Below are 21,945 nucleotides of genomic sequence, written 5' to 3'. Positions count from 1 at the left end.
ATAAATTAACTTAGATTGATTTCATCTTTTTGACATCAAATGTTCCTTCTCAGAAACATGGTATGTCTTGACATTTGTTCAGGTCTATTTTCATGAACTTCAGAAGTGTTTTTTTAATTTTTAGAAATCTTTAATATGGAAAGATAAAATACATATAAGATAGAATAACAATCAACAAAACTAAAAGGTAACTATGGAATGGGAGAAGATATTTGCATGACATATCTGAAAAAGGGTTAATATCCAAAATACATAAAGAATTTATAAAACTCAACACTCAAAAGACAGATAATCCAATTAAAAATGGGCAGAAGACACAAATAGATATTTTCCCAAAAAAGACATACAGATGGCCAATAGACACATGAAAAGATGCTCAACATCACTGATCAGTGAAATGCAAATGAAAACTACAATGAGATATCACCTCATACCTGTCAGAATGGCTAAAACCAACAACATAAGAAACAACAGGTGTTGGCAAGGATGTGAAGAAAAGGAAATATTTGTGCACTGTTGGTAGGAATGCAAACTGGACAAGCCACTGTAGAAAACAGTATGGAGGTTCTTCAAAAAGGTAAAAATTAAACTACCCTATGATCCAGCAATTGGACCACTGGGTATTTACCCAAAGAATACAAAAATACTGGGCGCCTGGGTGGCTCAGTGGGTTAAGCCGCTGCCTTTGGCTCAGGTCATGATCTCAGGGTCCTGGGATCAAGCCCCGCATCGGGCTCTCTGCTCAGCAGGGAGCCTGCTTCCTCCTCTCTCTCTGCCTGCCTCTCTGCCTGCTTATGATCTCTCTCTGTCAAATAAATAAATAAATAAATCTTTAAAAAAAAAAAAAGAATACAAAAATACTAATACAAAGGATACATGCACCTCAGGGTTTATAGCGGCATTACCCACAATAGCTGAATTATGGGAACAGCCCCAAATCCATCAACTGATGAATGGATAAAGAAAATGTGGTATATACATATGTTTATGTATATATACATACGCACACACACACACAACATATGTACATACACACACAATGGAATATTACTCAGCCATAAAAAAGAATGAAATCTTGCCATTTGCAACAACATGGATGGAGCTAGAGTTATTAGGTTAAACAAATAAGTCAGATAAAGACAAATGTCATATGATTTCACTCATGTGGAATTTAAGAAACAAAACAAGCCAAGGAAAAAAAAGGGGGGAAAAAAAAAGAGTGAGAGAGAGGCAAACCAAGAAATAGACTCTTAACTATAGAAAACAAACTGATGTTTACCAGAAGGGAGGATGGGTTAAATAGGCAGTAGGGATTAATGAGTGCACATGTTGTGATGAGCACTGGATATTGTATGGAGTTGTTGAATCACTATATTGTATACCTGAAACTGATACTACACTGTGTATTAACTGGAATTTAAATAACTTAAAAATAGAGAGACTAATATAATGTACTAACACCAGGGACCTATCACCCAGTTCCAAAATTATGAGCACATGGCCAATATTACTTAATCTTACTTCCTCTCTCCTTCTTTCCTTCAATATGTTGAAACAAATCCCAGACATTATATTAAGAAGTACTGCAAAGTTGGGGCACCTGGGTGGCTCAGTGGGTTAAGCCGCTGCCTTCGGCTCAGGTCATGATCCCAGGTCCTGAGTTCGAGCCCCACATCGGGCTTTCTGCTCAGCAGGGAGCTTGCTTCCTCCTCTCTCTCTGCCTGCCTCTCTGCCTACTTGTGATTTCTCTCTGTCAAATAAATAAATAAAATCTTTAAAAAAAAAAAAAAAAAGAAGTACTGCAAAGTTTTCTGCATATAGTTCTGTGTATTTCTATAGGCATTTTATCTATTGATTATTGTTTATATATCTGAAAATTGATTCCTATACATTAACAAATCCCAGACATTATATTAAGAAGTACTGCAAAGTTTTCTGCATATAGTTGTGTGTATTTCTATAGGCATTTTATCTATTGATTATTGCTTATATATCTGAAGATTGGTTCCTATACATTAACTTTGTTCTTTTTCATTATTTTAAAAATATTGGCCTCTGCTAATTTGAATTCAGTGACTTGGAAAAAAAATAAGGTGAATCATTGTTCTTCATAACTTATAAGCTACATTTTACCTATGTATTTTTGTTTACCTGGAGTATTAGAAATACACTAAAATTATAGGTATAAACTACTGTAGTAAATTACTAGCTTTGCTCCAAACAATACAACTGTGGCCTGAAACATAACGACCAAACTATTCAACAGCATAGCAAACTTACCTGGGATTCCTATCCTGTAAGTTTCTCTGTTAAGACTTGAAAAACCATCTTCCAGTTTCCTGCACGTTGTATTGTTGTCTGTGCAGTTTCTGGCTTCTGCTCTTCCTGTAGACTAAAAATCACTCCCTGGTGGTAAGCCCTGACCTCAGAGAGGCATGTTAACTCTACTGAGCCAGTAGGGAACCATTTCAATTTTTTGAGGTCCTATGAGGAGCACTCATTAGAGGCATCAGGAATCACACTGTGATATGAATACTTATTTTTTAAAAAATTTATATTTACTTACTTGAGAGAAACAGCGGGAGTGAGCAAGAGAGAGCCATGAGTGGGGTTGGAGGGCCAGAGAGAGAGGGATGCAGGGCTCTGTCCCAGGACCCTGAGATCATGACCTGAGCCAAGGGCAGATGCTTAACTGACAGAGGTACCCAGACTCTCCTGAATACCTTTTTTTTTTCTTTAAGATAATTCCTAGTGTAGTACCATCAATGCCTGCTCTTTGGAGCATTTTTTCTTTTCTAACTCTCAGAGAGTTTTAATGGTCCCTTTTGACACTTGCTGGTATTAATGGATTAAGCTGTTCTGGCAGAGTAGAATCAGGGATTGGGGAGTCTATACTCATTTTGGAAAACTCTCATTGGCTTCAGTGTTTATGGTCCCCATAGTCTGTCACTGCCATGTGGTTTTTCTGGGCTGAATTATTTTCTGAATCTAAATAGGAACCTTCTTTTGGATGTACCTGGTATTACATAGGTAAATTAATTCAAGTTTACTCTGAAAATTAAAGAAACTTTCCTAAAGAGAAAAAGCTCTTTCTCCTACCTTGCAATGACTCAGTTTGCAGTGCACCTTTCAAATGACAAAGTCATCTGAATAAATATATCTCATTAAAATACGACTTTAAGGGGAACTGTGGAGATAGTTCTAATATGGCACATAATGATATCCTTGATGGAGTTAAATGACAACTACTCCTTAAGGTGGTACTACCCACCTTAATAGGGATTAAGTGAATTGATCTATTTAAAGTGCTTAGGCTGGTACCCACCACATAGTATCTTCTAGTGAATTTTTGTGAAATACATAAAAAGAAAGTAAAAGCCGAATACAGAGAAACTGACTTTCTTAAAATAGGTCAAGGATAAAACTGAAATTTTACAATCTGCTTTCTCTCACCTCATTCTTACTGAATTAACTTCCTTCCTGCATATAAAATAGTTTCTAATTTGAACAACCTCTTTCATTTTCAAGATTCGCCAATTCTCAGCCCAGCTAATTCTGCAATCAATTTAAGTGGAGCTCAGGACCTGACCCGGAATAAGAATGTTGTGAAGCCACTGGCTTTATCTTTGCAGGTTTTAGGGAAGACTTTTGCCGCAGGTGATGTTTTCCTCACTTATTTTTCTTTGCTCAATACATAGTCTATAAAAGACTTGTGTGAAATCTCATTGACAATTTGGTAGAAGAAAACAGAAACCTTTTCCTGCCAGTTGAAGACAGAAGTGGGGCTGTCTGTAATATTGTATTATTATACAAAGCTTCGTATTGTCTGTGCTCCAACCAGAAGAGTCAGGAATGACATTTGGCACATGGGGAAACAGAGCAGGTTGGTTCTGTCCGGCAAACATTTCTTGGATACCTGCTAGTTTGAGGAACCGAGGATACAAAGAAAAATAAGGGTCAATCCCTGACCTCTAATAACCTAGTAGGGGAGACAGACTTATAGGGAAATATTTTCAGTATATATTCAGTATACACTGAATATATACTGAAACATATTCAGTAAATATTGTGTATTTACTGAATATTGTGTATTCAGTAAATACACAATATGCTGAGGGATCACTAAGGAGGAGGAGAGTTTTAGTGCAACATTTTAGAGTGATGAAGAACGAGTTCTTGGAGGAGCTTGGTCCTAAACTATGAGGAGATACTCACTACACAGAGGAGTGAGGGAAAGCTGTTTTAAATTCAGTGGAAATCCAGGGCCAAAGCTGGAAAGGAAAGGAGAGAAGCTGTATCATGTGTACAGGAATGTCCCCGTGATAGGGAATTGTTAGAGCCATAAAATGCAAAACTCAGGGAGTGGTGGGAAGGAGCAAGTAGTGGGCAAGGGAAGCATGAATTTTACTCTATAACTTATGGAACCAAGGAGTAACATGATCTGATTTGAACTTGAGCTAGATCACTTGGCAGCAAAAGAAAAAGGAGAGAGAGAGAAGTAGAAAACTAGTTGGGGGGTCATTTCATTAGTTAGGGGGAATGATGAAGTCCTTGACTTGGGTAATAATAGGCTCGAGAGGAGGAAAGAGATTGGAAAACAACTCAGGAAGTAAAATCCGCAGAATTTGAGTGATTAATGTAAGCATGAAGCGGAAGAAGTGGTCTTGGTTTGTACCCATCTGTCTGCTAATGGTGATGCAGTTATGTAAGAGAAAATAAGAAGGAGGAGCAGGTTCTCCAGTGAGTTCAACTGTGGACATGCTGAATTTGAGATACCCGTGAAATGTCCAAGTGGATCGGCTCCACAGGCATCTAATTTATTGTACACGAGATTAAAAATCACCAGAGTAAATAGGATTTGCTGAAGAGAAATGTGGGGTAAGGCAAGCTGTTAACTAAAGATAACATTTTAGAAAATTCCAGTGTCTAAGGAAAAGAAATGGTCTGAGAGGTAGAGGAAGAATGAGAAGAAGGAGAACTTACCATTCTTGGAGTCTTTATAACAGTTAGGCATCATAATTTATCCTGACCACATTTATTCTTATTCTGTTCCAACTGTTCTTGCAGGATCCACCTTCTGGTTAGACTATAAATGTTACAAATGGAATCCAAGACTTCACAGTATTAAAAAAGTTAATAAAATGATGGATCCTGGCAATAAACCAGCATGGTTGCTAAAACCATCAGATGAAGGGCTGATGGACAGTTTTTTTTTTTTTTTTAAAGATTTTGTTTACTTATTTTACAGAGAGAGAAAGAGAGAGAGCACAAGCAGCAGAGAGAGAGTGAGAAGCAGACTCCCTGCTGAGCAAGGAGCCTGATGTGGGACTGAAGCCCAGGCCCCTGGGATCATGACCTGAGCTGAAGTCAGACACTTAACCTAATGAGCCACCCACATCCCCCAGTTATGGACAACTTTATAATTTGAGAATTAGGTTAACAACTCTTGAACCCACTGACCTATGTTAACATGACAAGAAGAAAGCCAGTGATTGTGTACCTGCTGGTGGAAGAATATGACAGTATTTATGAGATACTCTTGCCCAAAAACCAAAACCTAAATCTGAGCGAGCCTCTATATCTAACAATTAGTCTGTAGGAAATGGAGGGGGTGTTAAATGATGCCATAGATAACCAATCAGCAAAATTCAGAAAATGAAAAATTCTGCCAGATTTTCAGCAGATTAAATGGAAGAAAGAAAAAGAAGAAGGGGAATCCTAGGGACGCCTGGGTGGCTCAGTTGGTTAAGCAGCTGCCTTCGGCTCAGGTCATGATCCCAGCGTCCTGGGATCGAGTCCCACATCGGGCTCCTTGCTTGGCGGGGAGCCTGCTTCTCCCTCTGCCTCTGCCTGCCATTCTGTCTGCCTGTGCTTGCTCTCTCTCCCTCTCTCTCTGATAAATAAATAAAAAATCTTTAAAAAAAAAAAAAAGAAGGGGAATCCTATAGATTAAAGGAGGTTCCAGGAGGGGAAAAAAGAGATGTGACTGACACTATACCGATTGAGCCTAGAAAACTTCTCAGCAAAAATGACATTATCCTAAATCTCATTGCAGTATGACCTTATCCTGATTCAAACAAACTATTTTTAAAACTTGTGAGAGAGTCCATGAATGCAGACACTAACTGAATATCTTTTTAAAGATTTTTTAAGAGTTTATTTACTTGACAGAGAGAGAGAGCATAAGTAGGTAGAGTGGCAGGCAGAGGGAGAGGGAGAAGCAGGCTCCCCATCGAGCAGAGAGCCTGACACAGAGCTCCATCCCAGAACCCTGGGATCATGACCTGAGCCAAAGGCAGATGCTTAATTAACTGAGCTACCTAGGCACCCCTAAATATTTTATTATATTACTTTATTAATTAATAAATGTGACCTTTTAAAAAGGGGGCTTAAGGGACATAAAAACTAAATTCAATGTGTGGATCCTTTTTGAACCCCAATTTGAGGAAGCCCACTCTAAAAAAACATTTCTGAGATAACTGGGGGGAAATTTGAACACTAATGGGATATTTGGCATTAAGGATTTATTAATCAATTTTAAGTAGAATAATGAGATTACAGTTATGTTTTAGGAGCTCTTTGCTTTTAGAAACTCATACAGAAATTTATATGGATGAAAGAATATAAATAAGTTTTCTTCAAAATAATCCAGAGCAAGTATGTAAGTATGTTGTGTGAGGAGGAAAAGAGAGGAAGTATCTTAATCTATATTTATCTAAAGCAAGATTGGCCATGTGTTGATAAATGCTGAGGCTGGGTGGTAGGTATGTAGTTTATTACATTATTCTACTTTTGTATACATTTGAAAATTTCCAAGATACAAAGGTAAAAAAAAACAACAATATTCTCTTTTTTCCACCCATCATCTCCAAAGACATCACTGAAAGTGATTCTAAAAGATCTCTTGGGATCCTAGAAGATTATTTTTAGGTGACATTTCATATTAAAGAGGGTACTACTCTGATGGTTGTAGTCAGTTCTACACCATGGGGCTGTCCTGTCAGTGAGATGTCTTTGAATCCTGGAGCTGAGGTTTATGGTGTGGTTGCAAGGCCCCAGAATGCAATGTGCTGCTCAGCCCCTGTTCTGAGCATTCCTCTTGTGTGCTACAGACGCTGCTAATGGAAACAGTAGCCATGGAGGAAAGAGCAGTGCAGCCAGCTCCACTCCAGCCCGCCCAGGGAATTACTCTTTGTCACCAAGACCTAGCTATGCATCAGGAGACCAAGGTATGATACCCATCTTAGAGTTTTGAAATAATGCACCTTAACTATGAAAGAAGTGCTATGGAGTTTGAAATGATGAATTATCTAACACTGCACTCCAAGCTTTTCCTTACCTTCTCATCGAAGGTTTTGAAGGTTTATGATTGGCGTGAACAATGATGGTTAAAGATCTTGGTGATTGACAAGTATGAGCCTAGCTAGAAAATAATGTTGAAACAAATGTATAAGTAAGTGTCTTGAAAAACCATGAGCTTTGTTGACCAGAGTACAGAGATCAAGGTTCCTCTCTGTTCCCTGACCCTGGGCAAATCTGAGCTTTCCTTGTGCCATCCACAAAACGGGTGTAACAATATATTTATCATACAATACATTCAGAGTGTTGTTGATAGAATTAAATGAAATCATCTGGGTAAAACTGTATATTGTAAAACAACATCCAAATGTTAGGTGGTATTGTTAGGGTGATTTTTCTAATTTTATCTTTACCTCTAGAAGAGTGCTCAGACTTTCTGAGTATAATCAAATTAAAAGCTCTATGTTACGTTAAATTCTCTCCTTTCTTTCACTGCTAAGGACAAGGCTCATCTTTCTTTTTGCCTTCAGCTACCATGTTCATTTCTGGGCCACCAAAGAAACGACACCGGGGATGGTATCCTGGGTCACCTGTCCCACAACCTGGTTTAGTTGTACCTGTTCCTCCAGTTCGCCCTCTTTCAAGAACTGGTAAGATTTCAACAGAAGATGGGTTTTCAGGTTTTTTGAATTAGCAAAATTATCTTCTACTCCTGTTCTTTCCTTGAACCTTTGAAGATAAATTTCCTTAACCAACCATTGTGTCCAGTATTATGTAAGGAAATTAATAGTAGCTGATATTTTGTCCCCATTGCATCTGCCTTCCCTGAAAGTACATGGTCCGTCACAACAGATCTTAATTCACTCTCTGGCTTTGTTTGGACCCACAGTATCAATAAACCATTCTTTACATAGGGATGATGCTACTAACCCAGCATCATAGGGCACAAATGGGTTTGCTTTGCCATTTGTGGTGTTAGATGTGCTCTCCTGTTACCTGGTTCCTTTATGTGACATGTACGTCTTAGTTCTGGCCTGGACGACTTAGTCTGTGGCTAGAAACCTAAAAAAACAACTGGTTCTCCTTTATAATAACCAAGCCATGGCCGTTGGGAACCTACTGGTAAATGTTTTAACACTGGTCTATCTTGTACTAAGCACAAATTTAAATATACCAATTCTAAGACATAAATGGGATTCTTTAAGAACTTAAAGACTATATGTTTTATAGTAGTCTATGTGGTCTTTAAAGTTTTAAAGACTACATAGAGATGCTATATAAACAAAGAATTATGCTATTGTGTTTGCCTCTAAATAGTCCTGATTAATGATGAGTTTATTCTTCTTCACTCTTTTCTGTATTTTTCAAATTTTCTATAATGAGTAAATAAGGCATGGATAATTGGGATGAGGATGGAGGGAATTAAATACAAAACAGAATCCAAAAGATTGCATGTGGAAAAACAACTAGAAGAAAATACTATGAAAATGCTAAACAGTAGTTATCTCCTGATGATGTGATTATGATTGGGGTTTTTTCCTTCTGTTTTTCTCTTCTAATTTTATATAGTAAACATGAATTGCTCTAATTAAAAAAAAATGAACCTTTAAACTTCTAAAACGTCTAAAAGTATTAAGACTATGTTGATTTCAATGGTATTTCATTTAGCTTTCATGTCTAATCCTTCGTCAAACAACTTTCTTTCCAGAGTCCCTTTTATCTGCTCCAGTTCCACAGACCCCATTAACTGGAATTTTACAACCTCGACCCATTCCTGCAGGGGAAACTGTAATTGTTCCTGAAAACCTGCTGAGTAACTCAGGAGTTAGACCAGTAATTCTGATAGGTAAGGGAAAGGCATTCCACGTTGCCTGTGTCTGCTGGGATCTGGGTCTGTTTCTCCATTTCAGTGTTTGAGCAATTATCCATATGTTCATGCATGTATTCATTCATCCTTATATTGATTCTTTCAGCTTTTATCAGTCAGCTCACTCATGCTGTTAAACATGTAACTAGAAATTGGGAATAAGAGAAAGCCTTTTTGCCCATAGGGAGCACTGTTTTGTGGGGAGTCTGTCATGTAAACAATATTGTGAAACTTGAGCTAGTAGCGGTTTGCAGCCAAGAACTCAAAAGAGAGAGAGCTCAACTCTGCCTGGAGGGATTCTGAGAGGACTTGTCAGAGGTGACGTTTCAGCTGGGTCCTGAAGGGAAAAGGACGTTCCAGTCAAACCAAGAGAAAAGAAACAAGCTGAACCAGCTAACAGGCCCCCTTTGGGAAAACCAAGAGGTCCCAGAGCTGCATGGGGAAACGTCTGCGAACCACTTATCTTTACAGAGTCTGAGTCCTTCCAAAATGTCTATAAGTGGAGGTGTAGAAATTTAGAGGGCCCTGGAATCCAGGACTAACTTAATGCTTTTCAGACCCCCATCAAGAATTGCCTCATCCTGGGACTATTCTAGGTCAGAAGGTGACTTCCTGCTTTACCTTTGGGACTAAATAGATGGAGTGTTTAGCCTCCCTGGATCTTTAGGGTATGTCTATATGCGGTGTTATCTGCTTCTTTTGGTTGACTTGAGCCTACCGACATAGATGGTTTTGCTTCAAGCCTTGTCCTTTATCATGCTGTCCTACCCACCGCTCCTGGGCCTATAGGCACTGGGAGAATCTCAGTTGTTTAAATTCCATATGGTCAAAACGTCTTTATTAAACATTTGAGTGGTGTGCATACTGGAGCTAAGCCTTGGAAAGATATGTAGAACACGGGGAACCTTTGGTGTCTGCCTTTTAGAAAGTCTCACAGAGAGACTACCCCTGTTTTTACCACACCACCAGTACAGGGTATATTTTCAACACATTTTTGTCCTATCTACTTCTAAGATAATTCGAGGGTATTTACTGACATTTGAGAACATAAAAATAACTAAGATAACACAAAGGGTAGGAACCTGCATGTACCTGTGACTAGGAGAATATTGCTGGTCATCACTGAGTTCGTTAGCTTTTTAAAATGTTTAAGAAAACCTCAGGAAAGAAATTATGTTATTGTGGCTTGTTTTCTGGCTTCTTATGTGGAAAGAAACTTGATCAAGAATTTTATTGGAAAATATTTTGTCATTGCAGTTTTGCAAAAGGATACAGAGATGTTTTGCAAATTCTCATCAATCCTCTAGGGCCCATTAAAAATTAACATGTCCCTTCTGTGAGAAACAGAGATGATACCATCTGAGTCTTTTGCTTCTTGTTCATCTGATTTAATGCAAGGGTAGAATTCGGAAGCATCTGAGGGAATTCCCTAGAATTCTCATCTCAGAGGGCAGGAAACTTTGTTAAACATCTTTGATTCTAGTTGGGCACGCGTACCTGGTTGGACTTTAAAAAGAAATATTAGGGGCACCTGGGTGGCTCAGTTGGTTGGGCAACTGCCTTCGGCTTGGGTCATGATCCCAGGGTCCTTGGATTGAGTCCCACATCAGGCTCCCAGCTCCATGGGGAGTCTGCTTCTCCCTCTGACCTTCCCTCTCATGCTCTCTCACTCTGTCTCTCTCTCTCAAATAAATAAAATAAAATTAAAAAAAAAAAAAGAAATGTTGAATTTTATTGACCTACTTCTGTTGGGGCAGGCTATGGCACTTTACCCTATTTCTATGGAAATGTTGGTGACATTGTTGTGAGTCCTCTGCTGGTGAATTGCTACAAGATTTCACAGTTGGAAAACAAAGATTTGGAACACTTAGGGTTGACTGGCAGCCAACTCCTGAGCGTCGAAAACATGATTCTTCTGACGATACAGTATCTTGTACGGCTAGGTAAGCGATTTGCAATAATTATTTGGTGGTGATAATTCTTACTCTTTTTTGCATCATGCTTTTTTCCTTTCTTTCCCCACTTTCTCACGTTCATCCATTTGTCCAGTTTTTAGTTTCCCCTTTTCATTTCTAATATTCCTTTCCTTCAACCCTACTCTCTATGACTGTTCCCCTTCCTTTCCCACTTCTTTCCTACTCCTTTCTGCCACTTGCCTTCCCTCCACCCCATTTCTCTCCTTGCTCACCTCCCTGGCTTCTTGAGTGCCTCTTTGGGTCCTAGAAGAGAGAAATTGCGCCACCTACTGTCCAGTATCATGATGGCCCTAAGGTCTCCAGTTCATACAGGCAGAAGGGCTGTGCCATGAGCACCCTCCTCCCTTGAGGAGCCTAGCCAACCATCCTTCCAAAAGTGCAGCTGTCATCTGGAATACAAATGAAGCCATTGCCTTAGACAATTATTTTACGGTTTTCTACTTAGCCTTTCTATCTTGTTCAGCCACTGTCCCTACATCCATTTTTTTTTTCTTCTCCAGCTACACCCCTTTGATGCATTGATGCAGTCCCATCATGTTTTCCTTCATTAAGGCAGTATCTGTGAACCTCCCTGAAAGGTTCTTTAGGCTACAGGGTAAGGGAGATACATAGGTCATGAACCTTTCACTTCCTCTATTTGAAATGTCCTCCTGAGCTCCACAGTGGGTGTGTGCAGGTGCCCTGACAATGCTGTCAGGGGCTCAGCAACATTTACATTGCAATGTCCTTTATTTTGCAAACTGCAGCAGGTCATCTAATATGCAACCTAATTATACACTCACTCTAAGACTTCAAGCCACTGATTTACTTTGGAAAAGGCTCAAGATGAAAAATTACACATTAGAAATTTTATCTGCCCTCTTGTGAATTATCTTAATGTTTGGAGATACCGAAGTGTTAAACAATGAAAATACTGGGCTAAACAATACTAAAAACAAAAAAGAAGCTTCAGCCAGCCAGATTCAGTCTTAGGGCCATCAGCTAGCAACTGCAGCTGTAAGGCTTGATGCCCGGAGTCTGAAGGCCTGCTATGACATGGGCTTTTGAAACTTGCAAGACTTCGGATAGCTTAGGAGTCACTTTGATGATACACCTAAGACTTGCTAATCATGCTGATTAATGGCTAATAAAATTATAAAAACCACCTGTGCCTGCAGCTCACTTGATGTCATAATTTTAATTGCTGCATGCACTGACTTTCGACTATGTTCCAAGATCTAAAACCAGCTTCTTGATGCACCCAGAATTAGTAACGCAACCCCCCATAGAGTAATGCTATTGGCAAACCAAGCCACTGGGTATAGTATTTTTTCAACCTTAATAACAATTTTAAATATCAAAGTCCAAGTTAATTAAAACTAAATGGCCAAAACAAAATGTCTCTCCTCAAATAACTAAAAGCTCTTATCTTAAAAAAAGAAAAATCTCCATTCAATTAGACCTGTCTTCTTTGCCCTGTGGGATCAGTTAGTTCTTTCTAGAGTTTCACTGTCAACCAATTAATATATCTCTCAGTGGGCAACACAAATGGCTATTTTTTTTTAATCTAAATTTTGTACGTTAGGACACATCTTCTCAGCAACTTACTTCTGGAGTCTTTGAGTTTTTGCTTGTTTGTAGTTTTTGTAGTTTGTTTGTTTGTTTTGCCTCTGAAGGTTTTGAAGAAGGCAGGAAGAACATTTTTTACATATGCTTTATAGATAAATTTTTTTTAAAATCTAAGCTTTTAAAAGAACAGGTCTAATACTTTTATGGTTCAGTTACCTGGACATAATAGAGAAAAAGAAAAGTAAGATTCTTCAGAAGGAAGAGTACTTTAACTACAGTCAGTTTTTTTTTTTAATCAATGTATTATTACACAGCCTTAAAATCTTTCGAAATAGCAAGTAAAATCATCAAATCCAGGGATTATTGGAGGGCTCTGAGTTTGTTGGAACCTTTTCTCTTCTTATGAAGGTAGCCCTATCTGAAAAGCCATCAGAGCTGATGCCTAGGCTAACCTGAGTTACTGGAACAGTTAATGGGGGGAAAATTACTATTATCAAGCTTGTGGGAAGTGGAGGAAAAGCTCCTGCAATTTAACTATAAAGGCTAAAGATGAAGAAATGATGGGAGGCGATTGGAAGCAAGACATTTTGCTCTCTTGCCTCATTTAAACTTTGGTACATTTTCCTCTATTTCTCAATTCCTAACAGGAATTCAGTCAAAATTCTATAAAAGTTAGTTTTAAGGCAATGGAAAATGCTATGAACATGTTTCAGAATTTTATATTCCCAGAATGCCTTTATATTTGAAACTGATTACACTGAGAACATGTTACTCAATCATGGTTTGGAGCAGATCTTATGGACACACCTAGTCAGCAGGCCTCTGAGCCTCCAGGAGGTCTATGAGAGGCTGTGGGGAATGGCAGCAAAGCCACTTGCTTTTGGATATCATTTGTCCTGATGGAAGAAAGCTTTAAATAGACAGCCACCTTCCCTTCATCTCATTTGTACTGTGCATTTGTATAGTCAATGCAAATCTGTATACTTTAAGCTCACTACCTAGTATGTCCCTAGTGACCACTAACCATGATGCTAATTGGATAAAGCAGAATGAAGACAGAAGCTTTCATGGCTCCCAGGTGATAAGAAGGCATCCCCCTCCCTCTAGCAAGTGACTGGGGAGGACATAAGAAATATTAACACAATGTAAACATTGCAGGGTTCTTGCTTGCTTTCCATGGACAGCAGGAAAAAACTCTGAGAGGATTTCAGTCTCCCTCCCTCTAGCATCTAACCAATCATGGAAAAACATATTTTCTCCAATTTAAATTATTTTTACAATATGTAATATTTTATTTATTTGCCCATATCCTGAAAATATGACTAAACCTTCATTTTCTTACTTTCCTAGAGAATATGGGTGGGGGCCTGGAAGGCCACTTAAATCCCTTTTAAGGAAGGAAAGATTTCTGGTTCATTCAAGATACCTCCTCATACAGAAGTCCAGTCCCTTAAACCTGTGTTCTTTCCCAAGGGGATTTTTAGCCTTGGGTTGTGAAGTTATTGCTTGATCTCAGGTCACAGACACTGAGGAGTCTGTATCTGTCTAGCAGAGCTTGACTTTCAAATCTCGGGTCTGTACAGCAGAAGAGATGACTGAAGAGAGGGAGTGACCATAGCCTCACTGGTTTCAATTGAAACTAAATATCAGAGTTTATTTGAGTCACTTGGGTGCCAAACATTGACTTGCTTGTTTTGTCCTAAAGACTGGTTGAGTTTCTAAAGAGAATCAGAGAAACAAAATCTCCCTAATACCAGGGGCTGTAGGTCACCCATATAAATTTAGCTGTAACCGCCACAAGAGGAGAGGACCAAATGCCGTCCTTAACAACCCAGAATGCTGGGGACTAGCTAGGTGACGGTTACATTCTTTATCGGGGGAACGTGTGAGGCTGCCTAAATAAAAATCAGAAGTGAAAAATAGTTGAACTTTATTTTCTTATGGACAGTATTCCTACAGAAGCAATACATTAAGATGTTTTTCAAAGTAGCTATAAATAAAATGAGAAACAAGTGAAGCCTAAAGTTGGTGATGTGCTGATAGGTTAGCTTCTTCCTTCCTGAGTCATTAATCTTATCGGTAACAACAAGTTTAACAGGTCAACAAATATACCACCTTCAGTGACCACCACCCCAAAGGCACACAGTGGACTCAGAGCACATCCTCTTTTAAAAATATCGAGATTAGCATAAAGGAGAACAGAAGCCCACATTTGTGTTTAATATTGACCCAGAGAGAAGGTAATTTCATGGTGGAAAATGGTTAGCAGGGCCTCTGTGCTTGTGGCCACAACAGGAAAGAGCTCTTTTGCCTGTGGAATACGGTGGACTTAAAAGGACTACACACTAACGTACGTGTGTTTTTCTCTCTTTTCTGGCTGTGATGTGTTTTAAATTCTAGCTGTAATTCTCTTCAATTTAGGTCCTGATCAGATACCTCTCAGGGAAGAATTTGAGCAAATCATGCTGAAGGCTATGCAGGAATTTACTCTGAGAGAGCGAGCCCTGCAGCTGGGTGCTCAGTGTACCCCTGTGTCTCCAGGACAACTCCCCTGGCTTGCGAGACTAATTGCCAGCGTATCTCAAGACTTGGTTCATGTGATCGTGACCCAAAACTCTTTGGCCGAGGGCATTTCGGAGACATTGAGGACTCTCAGTGAAATGAGACACTATCAAAGACTACCAGATTATGTGGTGGCGATTTGTGCCTCAAAAATCAGAGGCAACGAATTTTGTGTGGTAGTGTTAGGTGAGTAATGTTTGGGGTGTTTTGTTTTGTTTTGTTTTTTAATCCATTCATTCAATTATCTCTCCATTTGAAAACTATTTATTGGGTGTTTCAAGCATCCATGTAATTAATCTCTAGTTAATTGCTCCCATTTGAGTTCTTCCATCTAATTTTAACTTTTATTTTTCTCCTCATGTCAGATTTTTGTGGCCCTTAGTTTGGCTGGTGTCCTTGTCAGCTGGTTGTGGGAGCATTACTTCAAAGCATGTCCTAGTAACAGATACCCTTGTCTCACGTAACTTCTGTCCTTAAAAGGTTCTGGAAATGTTACCACTCTAGCATGTGATAAGCCATTGCCACAGGTGGCCTAAGCCAGTGAATCAAGCTTGCCAAGAAATTTAGCTCACGTATTCACCTCCTCACTGAAGAGGCTACTTAATGTTGTAACACTGAGTCTATAAAGAAAAGGTTCAGAAAGTTGGAGCATTACAAAATGTGTTTCTGTTTCGTGCGCTGATTTTCTATGAGGTACCATGATGAGTACAGCCATCTGGACTAAATTCACTTTTTTCCTCTCTAGTGCTAGTTCTCACCTGCTCCTACCGAAGAAACCCCCTCACTTTGGGCAAAACCTGACCACCCATCTCTCTATGACATAAATCTTTTTCAGAAATCTTCATTGGAAAGTACAATACATTAATTTTTTAAATTTTCATTTATAAAAACAGCTAAACACCACAAGTTTATAATTTTAAGACATATTCATAATAACCACGCAAACACAATTTTAAAGGTCTTTTACATTCCTCCCTAGTCTTTAAACACATGTATAGTATGTCTTCACAGTTACAAACATAAGGTTTATCATTTTTGCCCTTAATCATCTAATATTTTATTATAAATAACTTCTTTTTAACATATTCATTTTAAATGCTGTGTAACTGTCGATCTTTTGTTATGCCATAATTTCCTTAACCAAGTCCCTATGTTACATGCGTTAATTGTTTTCCACTTTTGCTGTTACAAATCATATTGCAGTGAATATTTATTCACTGGGGCGTCACCTCCTCTCCCTCTCTCCTGCAGGTCAGCATCAGTCCAGAGCTCTGGCAGAGAGCATGCTCACCACAAGTGAGTTTTTGAAAGAAATTAGTTATGAGCTCATCACAGGAAAGGTCAGTTTCCTGGCATCACATTTCAAAACCACATCATTAGGTGAGTGGTTTGTAGGATTCTGCAACACTGCCAGCCTCTAGCTGTGTGATTTTCTGAATTTAAGTCTTAGCCCGTCAAGGAGATGAGTGTGGAGCTTAAACTTGCCTGCTGACCTTCCCTCATTTGGAAAGGTTTGTCCTCAGTATTTTGTTACTGACCCAGCAAGGGGTCCAGAGGAAGGCACACGGGCACTAGTATGGGGCGGGGGGGTCCTCAGCTCAGCCACGACTTAGTGGCATGACCTGGGGAGAGAGTCTGCCTTCTCGGATCTCAGCCTTCTAATGTTGTCCAATGGAGATAGAATGATCCCATCCTGCCTGCTTTGAGTACGATGGAGGTCAAGAGAGAGACACCATGTGAAAGTGTGTAAGTCACAAGCACAATAAAAGCGAGAGTCACTCTGGCTTTAGATACTGCAGCAGACTTGACCAAGTGCACTGTCAGCCAGGAAAAGCAGGCTGACTGACAAAGGTTGATGAGAACCCAGCTGAAGTGCCCAGCTTGAAGACTGATACAAATGTATCTTTCCTTGCAATCTTCTTATCTCCGCTTTATTACGTAATAGGCGACGACCTGGACAAGCTGCTAGACAAAATGCAACAGAGAAGAGGAGAGAGTGTGGTGACCCCTTTCAATGGAGATCTTAATGAGTGTGTGTCAGCTCAGGAGGCTGCCGCTATGATCCCCACGCAAAACCTGGGTAACGTCACCTCAGACCAAAAGGAGGAAAAAGAAGCCAAGTCATTCTGAGGGTTTTGAGGTCTTGTTTTAGAGTCACAGAGTGTGACAGGTTTTTCCTCATTATCCACATGATAAATATGGTAAAAATGCCTTATGATGGGGCCTGGATCCAACACCTTGTTCTTAATAGATGTCTCCTGAATTAAAATCAAAGTTAAAGACTAAATTTATTATAAGCAGATTCCCTCTCTCTCTTTTGTTTTTCCCTCGAAATTCCTGTCGTCCTTGGTATGCTTTCCTTAGCTCCTCCAGCTATGCCCAGAAGAGCTGTTGGTGCTCTCCAAGGGCTACAAGGAACTGCTTGAAAGAATGTAGAATGCAGTCCATGCATCCCTGGCTCGGCACACCCTTCATTGACTCTCTGACATGTAAAACACACATCATCTCAGGGATAGCAAGGCAACCCTGGCAGATAGCACAACAATACCAACACAGCCTCTCCCTGACAAGCTTCCAGGGTACAAAAAGGGGTAGTGGGATGTGCACCTGGGTGACTCAGTCAGTTAAGCATCCAACTCTTGATTTCAGTTCAGGTCATGCTCTCAGGGTCCTGAGCTCATACTCTGCATCAGGCTCCTTATCAGAAGGGGGTCTGCTTGAGATTTTTTCTCTCTCCCTCTACTTCTGCCCCTCCCTGCACACCCCCTCCCCCCGTACACTCTCACTTAAATAAATAAATATTTTTTAAAGGGGGAGAATAGGGGCACCTGGGAGGCTCAGTCATTTAAGCTTCTGCCTTCATCTCATTCAGGTCATGATCCCAGGGTCCTGGGATCGAGCCCCATGTCAGGCTCCCCACTCAGCAGGCAGCCTGCTTCTTCTTCTCCCTCTGCCTCTCTCTCACTCTCTCTAAAATAAATAAATAAAAATCTAGAAATAAAAATAAAAGGGGGGGATGGTAGGAGCAGGACTGAGGAGTTCCATCATTAGATTGGATTCCTTTATTTTCAGACTTCCTCCCAATCCCCCCACATGATAAGGACAACATAGGAGAGAACCAAAAAAAAAAAGAAAAGAAAAGAATAGGACAAAGGGTAGACATGAAACAGATCCATAAAGCTGCTGCTGACAGCCTTCTGGCCTTCCCTTAATAGGAATGTGTCATTTATATATTAGGATTGCCTTAGCAATAGAAGTAGCATGGCTTGGCATTAGCTCAGTATCAGTCATAAAAACAAATTCAAATGCATGCAGTTTTTTTTTTTTTTTTTTTACATAGGCTCAATGCCCAGTGTGGCGTCCAGCACTGGGCTAGAACTCACCACCCTGAGTTCAAGACCTGAGCTGAGATCAAGAGTCACACACTTAACTGACTAAGCCACCCAGGCGCCCCCACAATAAAATTTTTTTACTTCCACTTTATTTGATGATAAAGCAGTCACCTGGATAATCTAAAATATGTTCATACTATGTTTGAATTATTGACAAAGTTAGAATTTTAAATTCTCAGAGTACTTACAGATTTCCACATTCATATCCTTGATTCCCTGTTTAAGAAGCATTGCTTAAAGATATGTTAATGGTTCCTTGAAGTTCAAAATTTGCTACATTAAATTCTCCAAAGGTACGCTATCATCTTGGTTAGTCCCCACCCATCTAACCTATGACATGGAAGAAATAATAGCCTATCAAAAGACAAGTTTATTTTCATTGGTAATCTTTGTGGGTCAAAAACCATTCTGCTATTACAACTTGTAGTTTTGGTCTTTATTAGTGGGTTCTCATAGCCACCTGTATAAATCTCCACTAACTGTCAGGGTTCCCTGTGGCTAGGGTACTCTGACCACTGTCTTTACCTTGGCCACATTGCAATTTGATTTGATTTGATTTTTAAAGATTTTTATTTATTTATTTGGCAAAGTGAGAGGGAGGGAGAAAGAGAGAGCACGCAAGCAGGCAGAGTGGCAGGCAGAGGGAGAGAGAGAGAGGCAGGCTCCCCACCAAAGAAGGAGCCCAATGCGGGGCTCGGGGCTCGATCCCAGGACTCTGGGATCATTACCTGAGCCAAAGGCAGATGCTTCACTGACTGAGCCACCCAGGCACCCCATGCAATTTGATTTTAGAAAACATTAATTAATGCAAGTTAATTGTGGCCTTGTGCATTCCAGTCAAACTTTCACTGTGTTCTTGATAAAAAGCAGCCTCATAAGAATTATGAAATATTGCCTGCTCAAGGATTCCTCTAATCCTGCCTAGTTAATTGTGTGTGTGTGTGTGTGTGTGCACACGTATGAGATTGATTGCTTGGTTATAAGTTTTAATAAAAAGCCACTGGCATGTGTAGAGTGTCTGGGCAATGTTCTTCTAATGCATCACCTCTCGAGTGCCAGCTGGCCCTGTCATGAGTCAGGTCACTTCAGATAGTATAGGAGTCAGCGCTGGAGCTGGCCACAACGACCTACCACTCACAGGTCATAAGCACCGGCAAGTCAATTGGGAAGGAAGGTGAGGGGGTGTCTCTGTGACCTGTGTTACACAGTCCCTGGGAGAAGAATTTCAAATCATGTTGCAACTGCCTTGCTGAAGAGGAAATGTTTACTGTGGTGCTGTCCAGAAAAAGTTCAAAGGAATTCAGCATTAGTATGGTTACAGCATCACCTCCTTCCCTGAATTCAGTCTGGGCTTGGGCACCTGACCTGTGCTGATAGTCCTAAAGAAAACTGGAAACTCTTGCTTCCCCTTTCCAGAGATGAGTCCCTACTCCCACCATGAGAGTGTAGTCTGTCCTGACATTTCTGGGTGGGGGACGGGTGCTGAATAGTGATCTGTGAGATGATCAGTCGATTTTAAAAGAACACGTTTTTATAAAATTACCACATCCACTTTTGAACACATCCTTTCAGTCAAGTTTTCAGAGAAAATAAGCAAATCTATTAAAACTCAATAGAGAGTGTGACTAGAATGCTCGGTATAGAGTTTTACTGTGTATGTGTGTTGCGTTGTGTGTCCCCTGCATAGATTCACAGTGGCAGTCAACAGAAGTGAATTAATCTTGTTCTTATGACTTTTTTATTTTAGATTTAGATAATGAGACCTTCCAAATTTACCAACCACAGCTAACGGTTGCCAGAAAACTCTTATCCCAGGTGTGTGCCATAGCAGACAGCGGCAGCCAGAGCCTGGACCTGGGCCACTTCAGCAAAGTGGACTTTATCATCATTGTCCCAAGATCAGAGGTTCTGGTCCAGCAAACTCTTCAACGGATTCGACAATCAGGTGAGACTGAACTTCCAAAGAAGAGCCCACGGCGATCCTACCTTAGATTCCCTCTCCCTCTTGCTTTTGCTTAATCCAAATGTTTATAGGAAAATTCCACCTTTTTTTTATAGTAATGCAGATCAGAAGGGCACTTTAAACATTATTTCAAATTTATCCATAAGTTTTCCCTCAAAGTTCTCTGACCTATTCTCTCCTAGGCCAAGGGTAAATCGATGTGCACGTTTGCCTGATACTGTTAAGTCTGTGATGTAATTGGTGGACTAGGAACTGTTCGTTCATTTATAAAGAGAAACTTTCTCAAGTCAGGGATAGCCCTGCATGGGGTGATGGGGTCTGTGCCCCCTGAGCTCCTGCTGTGGGTTGGATAGGTCACATTCTCATAGGTGGCTTCTTAGATATTTACCCACTACCAGCACATTTTCAAACTAGAAGCCAGATCACCATCCCCCATGTGAACAATGATAACACCTCCTTAGAAAAATACAAAGTTAGGGGCACTTGGGTGTCTCGGTTGACTGAGCATCCAACTTTTGATTTTAGCTCAGGTCTTGATCTCAGGGTTGTGAGTTCAAACCCTGCTTTGGGCTCCATGCTGGGCATGGAGCCTAGTTGAAAAAAATATATACAAAATTAGAATTTCTCCTGATGACTTTCAGAGAATGAGTATGGAAGAAAAAATAATTTTCCTGGAAAGTGGAAAAGGTAGGGAGCAAAAGATTTTAGCAGTCTGTGGTAAATAATATCCTTTCAAACATAAAATTTGCCTAGAATTAGAAGATGCAATAAATAATTAATTCAGAAAACTGGGACAGCTGAAAATGTTTGTCTTTGTAAGCTAGGTGTGAAAAGGAAATTACAAATGTCAAGTTGCTTCTGAGTACCTTAGCTGAGAGAAACACTCACAGAGATTTTAGTGGGGGTATAGCTCAGTGGTAGAGCATTTGACTGCACAGAGATTTTAGCAGGAGGATGAATCTTTTTGCCACAGTAAAAAATTTTATTTTCAATACATTTGAAAACAAGTAAGAGGAAGAAAAAATCCAAAAGAGCTTAAAATGTAGTTTACATGTAAAAAATGTAGTTTATATGTTTCATACCTATAATAGAGTGCTCTTTAAACTTTAGTACACCTATAAATCACATGGGGATCTTGCTGAAATGCAGTTTCCTCTTGGTGGGCCTGGGTGAGCTCATTTCTCTCTTTTTTTTTAATTGAGGTATAATCAACATATAACTTTGTATTGGTTTCAGGTGTATGACATAATACACCTGATTTTTGATAATGAATACAATTTGATAATTGTATTTATTGTGAAATGATCACCATAATAAGTCTAGTTAGCATCTGTTACC

At 39.7% G+C, this 21,945-nt stretch overlaps 1 protein-coding gene and 1 long non-coding RNA gene across 10 annotated transcripts in view; one reads left to right on the top strand and one right to left on the bottom strand.

Annotated features, from left to right (window-relative positions):
* Positions 1-18,906, bottom strand: part of LOC125082077 (uncharacterized) — a 53,629-nt gene extending 34,723 nt beyond the window's left edge. The window contains exon 1 of the long non-coding RNA XR_007121882.1: positions 18,833-18,906. This is a non-coding gene — a long non-coding RNA (uncharacterized LOC125082077). The remainder of the gene's footprint in view (positions 1-18,832) is intronic.
* The window catches only part of GREB1L (GREB1 like retinoic acid receptor coactivator), a 275,717-nt gene that overhangs the window by 187,960 nt on the left and 65,812 nt on the right, over positions 1-21,945 (top strand). For 7 of the 9 annotated variants that reach the window (XM_047697253.1, XM_047697252.1, XM_047697250.1 and 4 more), the window contains 9 exons: positions 3,529-3,657; positions 7,113-7,229; positions 7,830-7,949; positions 9,008-9,145; positions 10,924-11,109; positions 15,112-15,438; positions 16,504-16,632; positions 17,198-17,332; positions 20,392-20,589. In XM_047697253.1, coding sequence (XP_047553209.1) covers positions 3,529-3,657; positions 7,113-7,229; positions 7,830-7,949; positions 9,008-9,145; positions 10,924-11,109; positions 15,112-15,438; positions 16,504-16,632; positions 17,198-17,332; positions 20,392-20,589 — 1,479 coding nt within the window. The remainder of the gene's footprint in view (positions 1-3,528; positions 3,658-7,112; positions 7,230-7,829; positions 7,950-9,007; positions 9,146-10,923; positions 11,110-15,111; positions 15,439-16,503; positions 16,633-17,197; positions 17,333-20,391; positions 20,590-21,945) is intronic. The other 2 variants (XM_047697257.1, XM_047697256.1) reach the window with 1 other exon arrangement.

Source organism: Lutra lutra, chromosome 12 (assembly GCF_902655055.1).
Source record: "Lutra lutra chromosome 12, mLutLut1.2, whole genome shotgun sequence".
Taxonomy (NCBI): Eukaryota; Metazoa; Chordata; class Mammalia; order Carnivora; family Mustelidae; genus Lutra; species Lutra lutra.
Note: the sequence above shows the minus strand (reverse complement) of the source record. Positions and strands in the feature narration are given on the sequence as shown.